At 34.2% G+C, this 14,207-nt stretch overlaps 2 protein-coding genes across 2 annotated transcripts; both read right to left on the bottom strand.

Moving 5' to 3' along the window:
- Positions 1–1,607: 1,607 nt before the first annotated feature.
- Positions 1,608–6,341, bottom strand: Phum_PHUM262060 (uncharacterized protein; the record flags this gene model as incomplete). Its single annotated transcript, XM_002426554.1, has 2 exons — positions 1,608–6,017; positions 6,201–6,341. The coding sequence occupies 2 exons, from the start codon at positions 6,339–6,341 to the stop codon at positions 1,608–1,610; spliced, it is 4,551 nt and encodes a 1,516-aa protein (XP_002426599.1).
- A 2,934-nt stretch (positions 6,342–9,275) lies between these two features.
- Phum_PHUM262050 (phosphoinositol 3-phosphate-binding protein, putative) lies at positions 9,276–12,268 on the bottom strand (the record flags this gene model as incomplete). Its single annotated transcript, XM_002426553.1, has 4 exons — positions 9,276–9,316; positions 9,464–11,549; positions 11,669–11,791; positions 12,260–12,268. The coding sequence occupies 4 exons, from the start codon at positions 12,266–12,268 to the stop codon at positions 9,276–9,278; spliced, it is 2,259 nt and encodes a 752-aa protein (XP_002426598.1).
- Positions 12,269–14,207: the final 1,939 nt, after the last annotated feature.

Here is a 14,207-nt window from a genome sequence, read left to right as displayed (position 1 = left end):
AAAAAAAGGGGGGGGGAATTTTTTAAATATTTTTTACAACGGTTTTCTTTTGGGGGGGGGAGGTAGGGGGGAGGATTTTTTCGAGAACCTTGAAAAGTAAAAAATTTCTTTTTTAAATTCATCGAAACGTTCTTCATGAATATAAATGATAATTTTTATTAAACAAACAAACGACAAACGCTCGCGCTCGATGCAATCGTAAAAAATTTAAATTAACGTGGAAAAAAACAAAAACAAAAACAATGGAAACGATTCGTATAATTGTCGCCTTGTTGTTGTTGTTTGTTGATAACAACAACACCTTTTTTTTTTTTTTTTTGTTTCTTCTTTTCTAATATTCTCCAGCACGAATTAAAAAAAAATAAATTTTTTTCTTTTTTTACTTTTTAATTTGACCTCTCTCTCTCTGTCTCTCTCTGTTTCTCTTTCTCTTCCCCCCCTCTCTCTTTTATTAACTTTCGTTTAAATGCCAATGAAACAATAACAGAATTTTTTTTTTTTTTTTTTTTTTTTTTTCATTTTCATTTTATTATCCATCATTTTTTTTTCTTTTTTCTTTTTAACTGTACCTGATGTTGACAAACTGCGTCAATATTTACGTTCGTACCCCGGTCCGTAACAACAAACAACAAACGAACAAACGGACGAAAAAAACGTGGCATTAATTTAGGTTAAAAAAAATTTTTTTTTAACTTCGTCATTTATTTATTTTTTTTCTCATTTCCAATTTAAACTTTTTTTTTAATTATCGACGGGGATCGCACGTCTATTATTATTATTATTATTATTATTATTATTATTATTATTATTATTATTATTTAATGAAATTTTCAGCAAAATATGTTTGCTGGAGAAAAAAAAAGAAAACATTCCATAACACGTAAAAACTTGTTTTAAACAAAAAAAAAACTTGTCTAAACACGTTATAAGAGTAATACTACGTATAACGATCAAAGATTTTTCTTTTTCTCTCTCTCCCTCTCTCTCCTAAATTTAAAGACCAATAAACTATAAAATTTAAATGAATTTTTTAACCTTATTATTATCATTATTATTTAGCAGAAAACAATCCCACACGCGGTAGATGAGCAAATTAAAAAACGAAAAAACGAAAGAAAAACAAAAGATTCGCTTCTTTCTTATAATTTACACCCTTAACGTTTTTTTCTTATCACGTGACCGCGAGCGCGCGCGCGCGTGTTTGTGTCATTTCAAATTTTGCGCGGAAAAAAAATTTTTTTTTTTTAATTTTCAAAGGTTGGCTTCCGGTGTAATATTTATCAACCGATCGCTTACGTATTAGTCTTGAAAAAAACCCACCATACCAAGCTTTTCTTTTCTCTCTCTCTCTCCTTTTTTTCTCTCTCTGTCTCTCTCTCTCGTTTATTTACTCTATGTACAATTTTTTTTTTTTTTCGTGTTGAATTTATAATGTACACGTGTTATATACATATATATATAAATAAATGTTTGTACACGTGAATTTTCCTTTGATGATTTCCATTGAGAAAAAAAAGGCCAGAGCTTACGTGAATGGTAATAATAATGATAATAATAATAATAATAAAACAATACCAAAATAGGAAAAAAAAATTAATAAATGAAAATCAAAGAGTGCCTTTCGCGAAAATTACCACAAAATGTTTAGCTCGTGGAATATTAAAAAAAAAAAGTCTTAAAAATAATAATAATAAAAATTCAAGTGTTTTCTTACCTTCCAAAGATGGCGTCGATTCTTGAGATTTCTTTTCTGGCACGACACGTCGTTGACGCTGTTGTTGTTCGATCACGTTCGGATATTTATCCGAATCCGTAACCGTTTCGACATCCTCCGATGATTTTTTAACGGTCAAATCTTTTACAAAATTTTCTTCCCCAACATTTTTCATTTTTTTTTCATCGAGTACCTGTTCGTTGGCGACGCTCCCGTTCGACATCAAACAATCCCACTGTTTCAATTTTTCCCGTTCCAACGGTTGAACGGGTAATTTTTCGTTGGATGTTTGAACGGGTGAAATATTATTATTATCGTTTGGAAATCTAGAACTTTGTATTTTTTTCAACGCGACATCTTTTCCCATGGGTAGTCCCGCGTTTCTTTTTATTTCTTTTGAATTTTCACGACTGTGACTCGTCCATTTAGACGTCGTCGGGGTGGCGGTGGTGGTAGTGACGACAGCGGGAACGCTTCCCAATTTGGATGGCGGTGGATTTCTCGTTAGTTTTTCGTAGTGAACTCCATCGTCGCAATCTAAAATGCCGGAATCGCTGAGCACGACGACGGTTTCCATTTCTTTGATCGGTTTTATTTTTTCCCTCCCGGCGACATTTTCATCGCATTCTCGGGTGAGATCTAAAGATCTGTTCCTTCTGACGATGACGTCATTCACGTATGTCACATTTCTGCTGAGTTTGTTTTTAGACGTGCCCATAGAAAAATGATCGGCGCTTCTTCGTCCCGTTTGCATCATTCCATTTTGCGAACCGGTGAAATGATCCACGCTGCTACGACCCGAATTTTCTTTTTTCCCCTCGACGGGATTTTGTCGCTGATTCGAATTCCACGTGACATCGTCGTCTAAATTATCGAGAGATCGAGTGTGTCGCAAACTGACTTTTCTTAAATTTTCTCTCCATAACGTATCCTTATCCCACAGGTCGTCACCCTCGTAAGGATGATGATTTCGCGATGAGTTGTTGGTGTTGCTGTTCGAAGTCGAAGGAACGGATGGTGAATTTTGATGTTGGGTCGGAACCGTTCGCCGTTGATTTTGAGCCGCAGGTTCCGAATCCGTCAACAATCCTTCAACCGATCTACTTCTGATTCGACTTTGACTTCCGAGAGGAGAGCTAATCGGACTGCTGCTACTATTCATAATCCCGGAATCGGAAAATTTATTTTTTATTCCCTGAGGATACAAATTTCTAGCCACGCCTTGTGGATGATGCATGTCCGGCGTTTTAGTTCCACTCACATCCGTTTGATTTCCGGGAATTTTCTTCCTTTGCAATGTATCCGATTCGTAAATGTTTCTCATGTCTACGGTTCCCGATTTATCAGCGGCTCCCATAAAGTGAGCCGACGTCGTGCGAAGCTCTGCCGTTATTTTATCCACTTCGTCCAATTCGTTGGCCTCGTTCGAATTCATGCCGCCCAAATAATTTTGTGAAATCGGATTGACTTTTCTACCGATGTCATTTCTTTTCGACAACTGTATAGCCTCTTGCCCGCTATCTCTTTGATTATTCAATTGTTGATACCTGTGCGATCCACCGCTTGCATGTCCTCTCGTTCCGGAAACCGTTCTTTCCGTCGGTGCGGATGACGTAAAATCGACTTTGTCGTTTTTTATTATGTCCGAATAATAATACGGTGCTCCCTGATTTTCAAAACTTGAATTTGTTTTCGCCGCCGCACTGTCATCTGGACTTACAATTTGATGTTGCAACGTGTCCGGATCGAAACATATTTTGGATTTATCGGTCGAATCGAAAGAATCGCAGTAGTTATCAGGGGGTGGCACTTCTGGAAATGTAGCCCCCCTATAAAACGTCAAGTTTGATTCTCTGTCGGATTGTTCATTGCTCGATTCGTATAGTTCCGGCGGAGGAGGTGGAAACAGGGTTTGAAGGTTTTCGTAGTGCACCTCATCGTTCGATTTTGTTCTCTCGTGATTCACGTGTTCCACGTTCTCCGTGTTTGTGCTGTTGTTTTCGCTGGCGTAATTCATTTTCAACAAATTTTTTCCATTCACAGTCATTTTATTCATGTTTTCCGACGACATTAAATTTTTATGCATGTCTTTCTCCGAACTTTTGTATATGTTTTCGCTTATGCTTTTCGTATACAGTTGAGTGTTCACGGAACTGTTTAATTGAAGTTCTTCCAGGTACTGATCTAAATTAATGTCTCCACATTCATCGTCTAAAGCTAAACCACTTCTATTACCGACGAAATCTAATTCGCTGAAGACGAGGGGTTTTTCGTAGAAAAACTGTTCCGTTTCGTCGAGCGTTTCCAACATGTCTTCCGAAACCGGCCTACGTTTCTTTTTCTTACTATCTTCGGAATTGTCCAGATTCTCTTGATTAATATTGTTATTCGCAGGCGTGCTCCATAATTTTTTACTTTCTTCTTTGTCCATTTGTTTAAATTTCGTAAAATTTTGCGGTTTATTTATTTCGAGAGATCTTTCCGTTTCCAACGACGTGTCCAAATCGTCCAAAGGTGGTAGAGAATTGGGTATGGGAGGCGGGGATACGAGATCGCTGTCCGATGAATCGTGATTCTCCACGCTGGAATTGGGAAGTCTCACTATGTTTCTATCTCTGTCATTAATCGCGCTTCCCAAATAGTAGGAAGCCGGACGAAAAGTGTCCGATAAGCTAAATCTCGGATGACGTGGTATGTCGAGTGAATCTAAATCTTTCGAAGATTCGTCGTCGGCATCCGAACTGTCCGACTTTGCATTTTGCCTGTTTGTCGAAGAGTTTAAAATGTCTGGCAAAGCGGAGCGGGGAGGAGTCGGAGGAACGACGACGACATCTTGATTCGTTTTTTTCACCGATTTATCTTGTATGGTGTTTCTGTGTTCTTTTAACTTTTCATCTTGCTCTTTTAAAATTTCCAAAAGAGTGTTTACTTCCATGTATTCGGGTTCTCTTATCGATCCGCTCGTACGATAAGACGGTAAAAAATCATAATGAGGAACGGATTTATTACCACTTACGTCACAATATTTAGAACCGTTACGTTCGGGAAAAAGTTTACTCGGGTCGTCGAAAACCGTGGAAGCAACGCCATTTTCCGTCATTTCGACGTAGGTTTCCTCCACGTCGACGCCGAAAAGAAATGAATGCAATGAAGAATCGCTTCGAGATTTATCCGACGGTGGGGCCGATATTCTTCGAGAAGGAGTCATTGGCATGTAGTGATTTTCGCATGTTTCATCCTCTTTAGATACTTCCGGCTGTATTTTTTTGGTCAAATTTTCCTTTGGTAAAGTTTTCTCCAAATTATCTTTTATTTTTTCGATTGTGGGCGTGACGCAAGTCGAATCGCAATTGTCTAGAGGCGTGACGGATTCCGACAAACTAGATTTGGCATAAACGGGTGACATTATTCTCTCGATGTCGCTACACGGTGAATTTTCATTTTTCACATCAGGTAATCTCGTCGTCAATTTTTTCATTTTATGATTCGAACCGTTTTCTTTTTTACGATTCATTTCGCGGCAAGAACTGAAAATCCTTTCGCGACGACTCAACGCTGCAACCACTTCTTCATCTCTATCCTCTTCTCCTTCTTCTCCTTCTTCTTCTTCTGTTAATTCATCTTCTATATCGGCCAATTCAAATTTTTTCAAGTTCGTGAGTATCGATGGATTCGGTTCGATTTTTTTATCTTCCGTATCGCTCGATGTGTCATAAAGTAAAGTTTCCGTGTCGCTGAAAACGCATCGTTTACTCGATACATCTTCGAAACTTTTTTCTTGATCCAATGCATCTCTTTCTTGAGCAAGTTGAGATTTCTTTTCGAAATCGGCGAGTAAATCTTTAACGGATTTTTGATGTTTTTCTTCTGGAACTTCTTCGAGTGAGGGTTCCTTACACTGCGGATGACTCTCACCCAATGCGAATAAACTGATTTCTTGTAATTTGGAATCGGCATTTTTCAAATTGGCCATATACGCTTCGTCAATGTAATAATTTATCGGATTGGATTCTTTTCCGGAACCATCTTTTCCATTACCATCCAACTCGTCCAACCCCAATTGCTTTATTCTATTCTTAACTATGCTTTTGGAAAAACCGTCGATTCCAACGATTCCGCTCGGATTCGAATCGACAACTTTGGGATCTTTTATGTACTGATAAGAAAATTCTTTTATGAGTTTCGTTTCGTCAATTTTTTTATTCCAGTTTCGTTTTTTACCAGGATTACCACCATCCGTCATCATTTGCCGATTCCCTGTCGGAGATATTTTTTTTTCTTCTTTAACCGGTTCCGTTACCACCTTTTTAACAATTACATCATTTTTATATTTCGAATCTCTCACGACGGCATCCTTTTCGTCCTCATCGTTCTCCTCATCGCCATCATCATCGACATCATCACCACCCCCAGTTTTAATAATTCGACGACGTTTTTTACACGAAGATATTTTATCGGCCATTTCAGAATAATTTTCAGTTTTGACTTTTTCGTAAATCAAATCAGGCGACGAGAGCGAAATCGCGAATTCATTTTCGACGTTGATTATTTGATTTTGAGTTATGTTTTCGTAATTCGGAGATGAATAATTTCCACTCGTTCCAATAAAATCCGAATTTGTTTTCATTCCTTTAACGTCATCATCATCATCATCATCGTTTCTCCATTGTTTTCTCCCCGTTTGACAATTTCTTCTATTTCTTTCTTTCTCGTTCCTTCTTTCCTCATCGTTGTCTTGAAAAACGAACAACAAAACCGCCGTTAACAATTAAAATTTCCCATTTTTTTTTTAAATTAATAATAATTAGTCGTTTTATCCATGCGGTTAGTTTTACCCGACTTTTACTTTCTCCAGTTTACCACTTTTAATTATTTATATATATATCATTCAAAAAAAAATAAAAAATACCCGAAACCAAATAAATAAATAAATAAAACTATTAATTAATTATTTTTCACTTATCAAATAAACCAAAAAATGTTTTGTTAGTTTAAAAAAAAAAAAAAAATGAGATACTAAAAAGAAAATGATAATCACCGATTCACCGAAAATTATTTATTCCAAAATGATTCCATAAAAAAAAAAAAAAAAAAAACATTTAACATGCAGAAAGTTTTTTTTTTTTGGAAAAATTTCCAGAGGTTTCATCATAAATAACCACACAATCTCATTTTCCAAAAAAACAAAAATTGCCATTCATTATGTTATGCTAACCAATCAACCGACCAGCAAGTCAGCCAGTCAGTCAATCAATCAATCAATCAGTCAATCAGTCATTTTTCAAGTGTGACAATTTAAATTTTATAACCAAAAAGAAAAAAATAATAATCTCGACTTTCACGCGACGCGATCGTAAATACGAATTAACAAAAACAACGATTCGGTAATTACAACCCCCCCCCAAAAAAAAAAAAATGGCGGGAAATTTATTTCACCCTTTTCCCCGTTACCTTTTCCAGGTAACGAAAAAAAAACGGTTCCAAAATATTACAAAATTTACGCATTAATTTTCACATTCCAAAATTTTTCTGAACACCTAAACATACTTCGGTATACAGTTACGCGTAGGAATTTTGTTGTCCGTTTGTTTGTTTGTTTGTACGTTTGTTCACTTCCGGTGGACGATAATGATAATTAAAAAAAATCATTACGTAATTATTTCGGACGGAAATAAGTGTGGCGTAACGAACGACGACGACGACTAAGACGACTCGCACGCGTGCGTTTGATTATGAACGCATACACACGAACGTAAATTTTTTTTTTTTTTTTGTTTTCCCACGCGAGTCTCTCGAGTAACAACAATGATAATAATAATAATAATTATTATTATTATTTAAACTAATAAAAATAATAATAATAATAACATTTCGAAGGAATGAAGAATTTATTAATGCTTTTAAAAAAAAATTTTACGATTTCTCTACAACTTTCAATTTCCTAAGAGTATCTCTTAATTTCCTCCCCTCCTCCCTCCTATTTTTTTTTCAATGAACCTTTCCCATCCCCTTTACCCCCCAATAAATCTTTTTTCCTTTTTTTTTTTTCCTCTAAGCTTTAGATTTATGCGTATTTATACATATATATTTTATTTTTTTTATTAACCGACGGTTGAAGGGTACGTTCGTTGCAATAAAAAAATAATTTTAAAATCCTTTGAAATGAGGATGGGAGAGAGAGAGGAGGAGGAAAGAAGGAAGGGGAGTTGAAAAAGGTATAGAAAAAAAAGGGGGGGGGGAAACGATAAATCAAAACGTTCGCGTTCGGAAAATAATACAAAATTTAGATTTATATATGCACGAGCAATAAAAAAAAATAAAAAAAAAATTCAAACGACAACCGAAGCAGAAAATAAAGGCTTAAGAAAAAAAAAACGAACGAACGAACAAACGAATTCAGTTACTGGAAAAGAAAGAAAAAAAATAAAAACTTTACGAAATAGAAAGAAAGAAAATTCGAACGGAAGAGAAAGAGAGAAAGAGAGAGAATAAGAGAAAGTGAGAAAGAAAAAAAAACCTTTTAAGGTTGTTGATCGATTAGTTTTTCCCAGCATCATTTAAAAATCTCGAATTGTTTGTTTTTTTTTTTCTCTCTCGAAAGTTTTACTCGTTATTTCTTACGACCGATCGACCTTTTTTTGTTTGTTGAAAGTAAATAAATTGTTTCTCCCGACCCCCCACCTTTCCCATCGAATTCACGACAGCCAACTGTTTAAAAAAAAAAAAATAATAATAATAATAAAGGAAAACAACAGACGTGTCCTTTACTTTTTTTGACAACATTTTCCGATTTTGTTTCCAAAAAAAGAGCAAAAATAAAAATAAAAAAAAATAATGAAAATTTTTCAAAGGACAAACAAGCAAATGAAATCTTTCTCTCTCTCTTCCCCCTCTTTCTCTCCCTCTTTCCCCCCCCCCTCTCTCTCTCTATTTTTTTTTTCAAAAAATTTATGCTTATATTCGCAATTAACGTAAAACAAATACTAACAAATTATTTCAAATTTCACGAACACGATCGTGTTTTTTTTTTATCCAAAAAACACAAAAATGAATAAACCCCCCACATCTCACCTCCCTCCCCACCCCTCCCCACTTTCCCGAAAACAAAAAAAAAAAATGTGTAAAACGTGAAACACGAAAATACATTAAAAACTGGTAGTTCGAAAGAAACAATAAAAACGACTTCCGAAATTTTAATTATTTTATTTTATTTTTTTACGAACTAAAAACGTGTTGTTGTTTGCGTTTGTTGTTTGTTTGTTTGATTCTTTTCCTATTGTTTATTCATGTATAATTTCGAAAATGATAAAATAAAAAGAAATTCATATAAGAAGAAATAAAAGAAGTTGACGAACGCCATTTTTTAAATTTTCGCGCCAAGTTTTTTTTTTCCTCAAATGAAATTAATATTTGTACTTTGTTGTTGTTGTTGTTGATCGTTTGTTTGTTTGTTTGTTTTTTATTATTTACCCATTAAAAGCAACCAATCACCGCTTGAAAATATTTTTTGTTTTTTTTTTTTACTAATTACACGAACAGTTAGATGTAAGGAAAATAAATACTACCCGCAGCCATTCATTTGTGCAAAGCTCGATGCTACATCTTTTCACCATTTGTTTGCATACATAAAAAAAATTAATGAAGCGAATAATAATAATAATAATGATAATGATAATAATAAGGAAAAACAAATTTGTTTTTGTTTTTTGCTTTGTTTTCAAATGAAAATTAAAAAAATAAAAAACTTACCTTCGTCATCGGACGAGTAGCTGTAATATCGATCTGCCGACAGCAGAGCGGATCTCCTTCCGTCAGGAATTCGATTTTGATTTCGATTCGATCGATCATCTCCTTTGTTTCTCTTCTTGGAAGATGATTCCTCTCTGTTTCTCGTTTCCTCTCGTTTTTCCAAATCTTTCAACACTTGTTGTTGTTTACAAAACACCGAAAGTTCGTTTTGCGTAACGCCCCTCGCGGAAGAACCCGAGGATTTTCTCGTGAGGGGAGATTGAAGCATTCTCTGCTTCCATTCCAATAATCTTTTCATCGATTCTTCTTTTCTACCCTCGTTGAAATCTTCTCCGCCCGTGTACGCTTGTATTTCGTCACTTCCGGCTTCTTCGTCGTGTTGTCTTTGCTTTGGCAATCTCGCGCTGGCGGATCTCATGAAATTATTATCGGATCGATCTTGATGCTCGCTCCAACGTCTCGGATTTTGACGAGAGGGAGATTTCGTTAAATCTTTCAATATGTCTTCGACTCTTTTTTGTCTGAACACGATTGGCGTTTCGCGTTCGTCGTGCGGAATTTTCGCATCCGTTTGATATTTGAACGAATCGTCTAATCGTCGCGACACGGGAGTGTTCGCTCCCGAAAGGTGAGACCTTTGAGGTAATGAATTTTGAAGGTACATGGCGGATTGTCTCATTTTTTCCGCGTATCTTTCCTCGCTCCAATAATACCCGTCGTTGGAATGCATTATTTCCAAACTGCTTTTAGGCCTCGGGGGCCTGTTGTAATTGTATTGTTCGTTTCTCACGTTTATCTTTTGTCCGGGTGTTATTTTTTCCGTATATTTTTTATTAGGGTAATAATTTTTTGCATCGTAGTCCAAAAAATCTGCACTGTGAGGTCTTGGAGGTTGACGACTTTTCACTCCGACAACATTCATACTATTTTGACCTTCGTATGGTATTTTAGAAGGTTGTTGCTGTTGTTGTTGTAGTGGTTGTTGTTGGTAACTCTGATAATATTGATTTGAGTGTTGATAATTGGCTGAGGAGTAATCCTTTGAATTTCCATAGTTTAAAAAATTTTGTTCACTTGATTTGTGGGATATTCCGGGATAATAATTTTCATTTTTAAATAAATCTGTCCTGTTGTTATTTTGATTTTCTTTTCTCACGGGACCAACTTGGCCTGAAGGGTTGTTGCTGTTGTTATGGCTACCCCATCCTCCGGCACCTCTGTCTCCCATTCCACTACCCGAATATGCTCCGGAATAAGGCACTGAGCGATTACCATCCGTGCTCGGGGCAGAGCCTGGAGAATATTGAGACGAATAAGGATGATAATTGTAATCTTGGTGTTGAACCGGCGTGGCAGTTTCTTGAAATCTTCTACTCCTGTCGTAGACAACGTTATCGGGATCGTCTCTTCTGTTTGGACTAGCTTCTGGGCTCGAACCGGCATACTGTCCCTCGCTGTTCAATCTTTTTGGTTTAGGAGGAGCATTGGCATACAGCGGTTGATACGGGCCGCAAGGATTTTGTGGAACCCATCCGTTAACGTTTCCACTTCTATCCTTCATGTTTTTATCCTGACTAGTTGGTTGCATCGTTACCGGCCCGTAGTATGAATTATTATTACCTTGCATTCGAAAATTAAATTCATCGTTGTTTTGTTTTAGATTCACGTCGTGACTTTGCATTTTGGTGCCTTCTTGCAAAATGGAAGCAAGGCTCAAAGCGTTCGTCCACTCGGTCATTAACTCGCGAGTTTCGGCGGCGAAATAATACGTCCTCATGTTCGCATGTTCCGCTTTAAATGCATATTTACGATAAACTTTATCTTCCGCCGTGCAGGGTGATACTTTGTACGATGGCAACAATATCGAACCCAGCAATTTCTCTTCTTCGGGTCCCTTGTAATAAAACAAACAATATTCCGACAAAACGAACCACCGCTTTTTCCAAAGCATTAACCCTTCACTTCCTTGCTTATGTAACCATCCTTGAAGTGCGACGGGAGCCGTGGTGGGTCGTTTTACGACTGGAGACCGTAATTGTGAACTTCCTACACTTTTCCGCCGTCCGCTTTGCGATGATGGAGAAGGCTAAAATAAATTTACACCGTAATTAATTTTTTTTTTTCTATGTTTTTAATTTTAAAACATTTTTATTGTTTTATTTATTTATTTACCTTTTTGTTGTCCATAATAATAGCTGGACTCACTGATGTTTGCGTTATTTCTGGATCCAGCCTGGAAAAAAAATAAAAAAAAATTTCAAACTTTCCATAGATAATTACAATTACTTCTTCCAATTCACAAAGTAATATCTTTACGATATCAACGAACTTTACAACAAAAAAAAGAATTTTTGATCAAGTGTGACCAAAATAAAAACAACGACGACCACATGACACCCAAACAAACAAACAAAAATACCAAAGAACAACTTCCTACTACTACTGGTCAGTGTTTTTTTTTTTTTTAATGCTTTTAATAATTACATGTAAAAAAATAATAAATTAATTAAAAGTCTTTTGATTTCAGCGTGCCTACACACTGTAACTAATTCATTCCAATGTTTTTTTTTTTTTTTTTTAAAGCAAAGTTTTTAAGTTAAACAAACGCCGCACGCGGCATAGGTAAAAGCCGTTAAAAAAAACGGTTGATTTTTAAATGACAGTAAGAAATAATAATAATAATAATAATAATAATAATAATAGTTAATGAATCAATATAAAAAAAGGTTTTTTCTTATTAGGGTTACGTCGAGGTAAAATAAAATTTCAGGTAAATACCGACCGACTTACACACACTCGGGTCATCATTTCAAAATTTTTTTTTTTTTTTAGCCGTAAAATAATAATAATAATAATAAATTTATATATTGATATTCCGTGCGAAAAATTTCCTTTTTCCCTATCTCTCTTCCTCTCTCTCTCTTTTCTCCCTTTTTGAAAACGGGAAGCTGGAGATTAGCATCTTAATTCACGTCTATCCCGAATTTTAAAATTTATGCCGCGATTATAAATAAATAAATATTTTATTTTAAATCCGTATGAAAAATTTATTCTCACGAACGTTTGCGTCATTATATCATCATCATCATTATTATTATTATTATTATTATTATTTTCATTAGCGTTTTTCGTCGTCTCGCATTAAATTTTGTCACAATTTTCCTCGTCATCACAAGTAAATAAAAATTCGATAAAGTTTAATCGAAATTTAAAAAATTAAATAATAATATTAGTTTCCTCCCCTCCCTCTCTCTCTCTTCCCCCCTCCCCCCTTTTCTTTTCCCTCTTATTATTATTATTATTTTCTACATTTTGGTATTATTATTGAAAAAATTTAAAAAACTACGAAGCAGCAGAAAAAAAAATTTTTTTTTTTTTTTTAAAATATATCGTCACACCTGATGTACATATATATATTTTTCCTCTCTCTCTTTACCTCTTTTTCTCTCTCTCTTTATTTTTAATATTAAAAAAAAAAAAAAACTATTATTAAAAGAAAGTTTGTTGTTGTTGTTGTTGTTGTTACGACTTTTTTTTTTTTTTTAATAAAAAAAAAATACATAAGTAAAATAAATAATTGTGATAATGTCAAGTTTTTCAAGTTGATTTCATTTATAAAATTAAGTTCAAGAGAGAGAGAGAGAGAGAGAGAGAGAGAGAGAGAGAGATTGTTGCAACGCCAGATTAAAATTTAATTTTTCAAAAAAAAATTAAATTTAAATTTAAATTTAAATTTAATCTTTTGTTGGTTAATTACTTTTCTTTTCTTTTCTTTTTTTTTTAAAACTTTTCCTAAACAAATTATCGTTAACTTTGTTGCTGCTTTCACCCACCGCGTAATAAAAATTTTTTTTTATTTTTCTTCTTCATCACCATCACGATTATTATTATCATTATTTATATATTTATTAAATTTTTTTTTCATTTTACTTTCGTACGGAGGAAACGATAAAAGTTATCTGCAATATTTATTATTATTATTATTATTTTATAGCGTATTTATTTATTTATTTAAAAATAAAATAAAATTTTAAATTCGAAAAAAAACATGAAAAATTACGAATTGATACGCGATAAAAATAAAAAAAAGAATTCATTTATTTTTTCTTTAAAGCTTGAGGGGGATGAACCGGGGGGGGGAAGGGGAAAATCAGGTACGAAAAAAAATGTCTACCTACCCAACACCTTGCTACACCCTTGCCCCGCCTCTTTTCGTTTTATTTTACATTATTTAAATTTTTTTTTAAATATTCAATTCCACCTTTTTGGAATATTTAAACAGAAAAAAGTAAAGTTTTCCCCCTTCCCCATATCTTTCTTTTACTTTTCCGGAGAGACCGGAAATAAAATAAGAAACACGACTTCCTTTTTTTTTTATTTAGGAAAATGATGAAAATTTTAAAAACTTTTCTTTTTTCATTTTTCTTTTTTTTTTTTTCATTACGTCATAGTTCGTTGAATCTTTTGATTTTTGATAAAAGAAAAAAAAAAAGTTAAGTAAAAAATAAAAATGCTTTCGATTCCCTTTGAGGAATTTTAATAATAATAATAATAATAATAATAATAATAATAATAATAATAATAACGTCAATAAATAAATAAAAGACAGAAAAGAAAAAAAATATTTCTACTGCTTCGCATTAAAATGTGCAGTTATTTTCGACCCTATATATATGTATTAAAATGACTCACTACATGCATTTACCCTTAAATTTTTTTTTTTTTTTTTAAGGGTGAATTCTGA

The sequence above is a fragment of the Pediculus humanus genome, genomic scaffold (genome assembly GCF_000006295.1).
Source record: "Pediculus humanus corporis 1103172107635 genomic scaffold, whole genome shotgun sequence".
Taxonomy (NCBI): domain Eukaryota; kingdom Metazoa; phylum Arthropoda; class Insecta; order Psocodea; family Pediculidae; genus Pediculus; species Pediculus humanus.
Note: the sequence above shows the minus strand (reverse complement) of the source record. Positions and strands in the feature narration are given on the sequence as shown.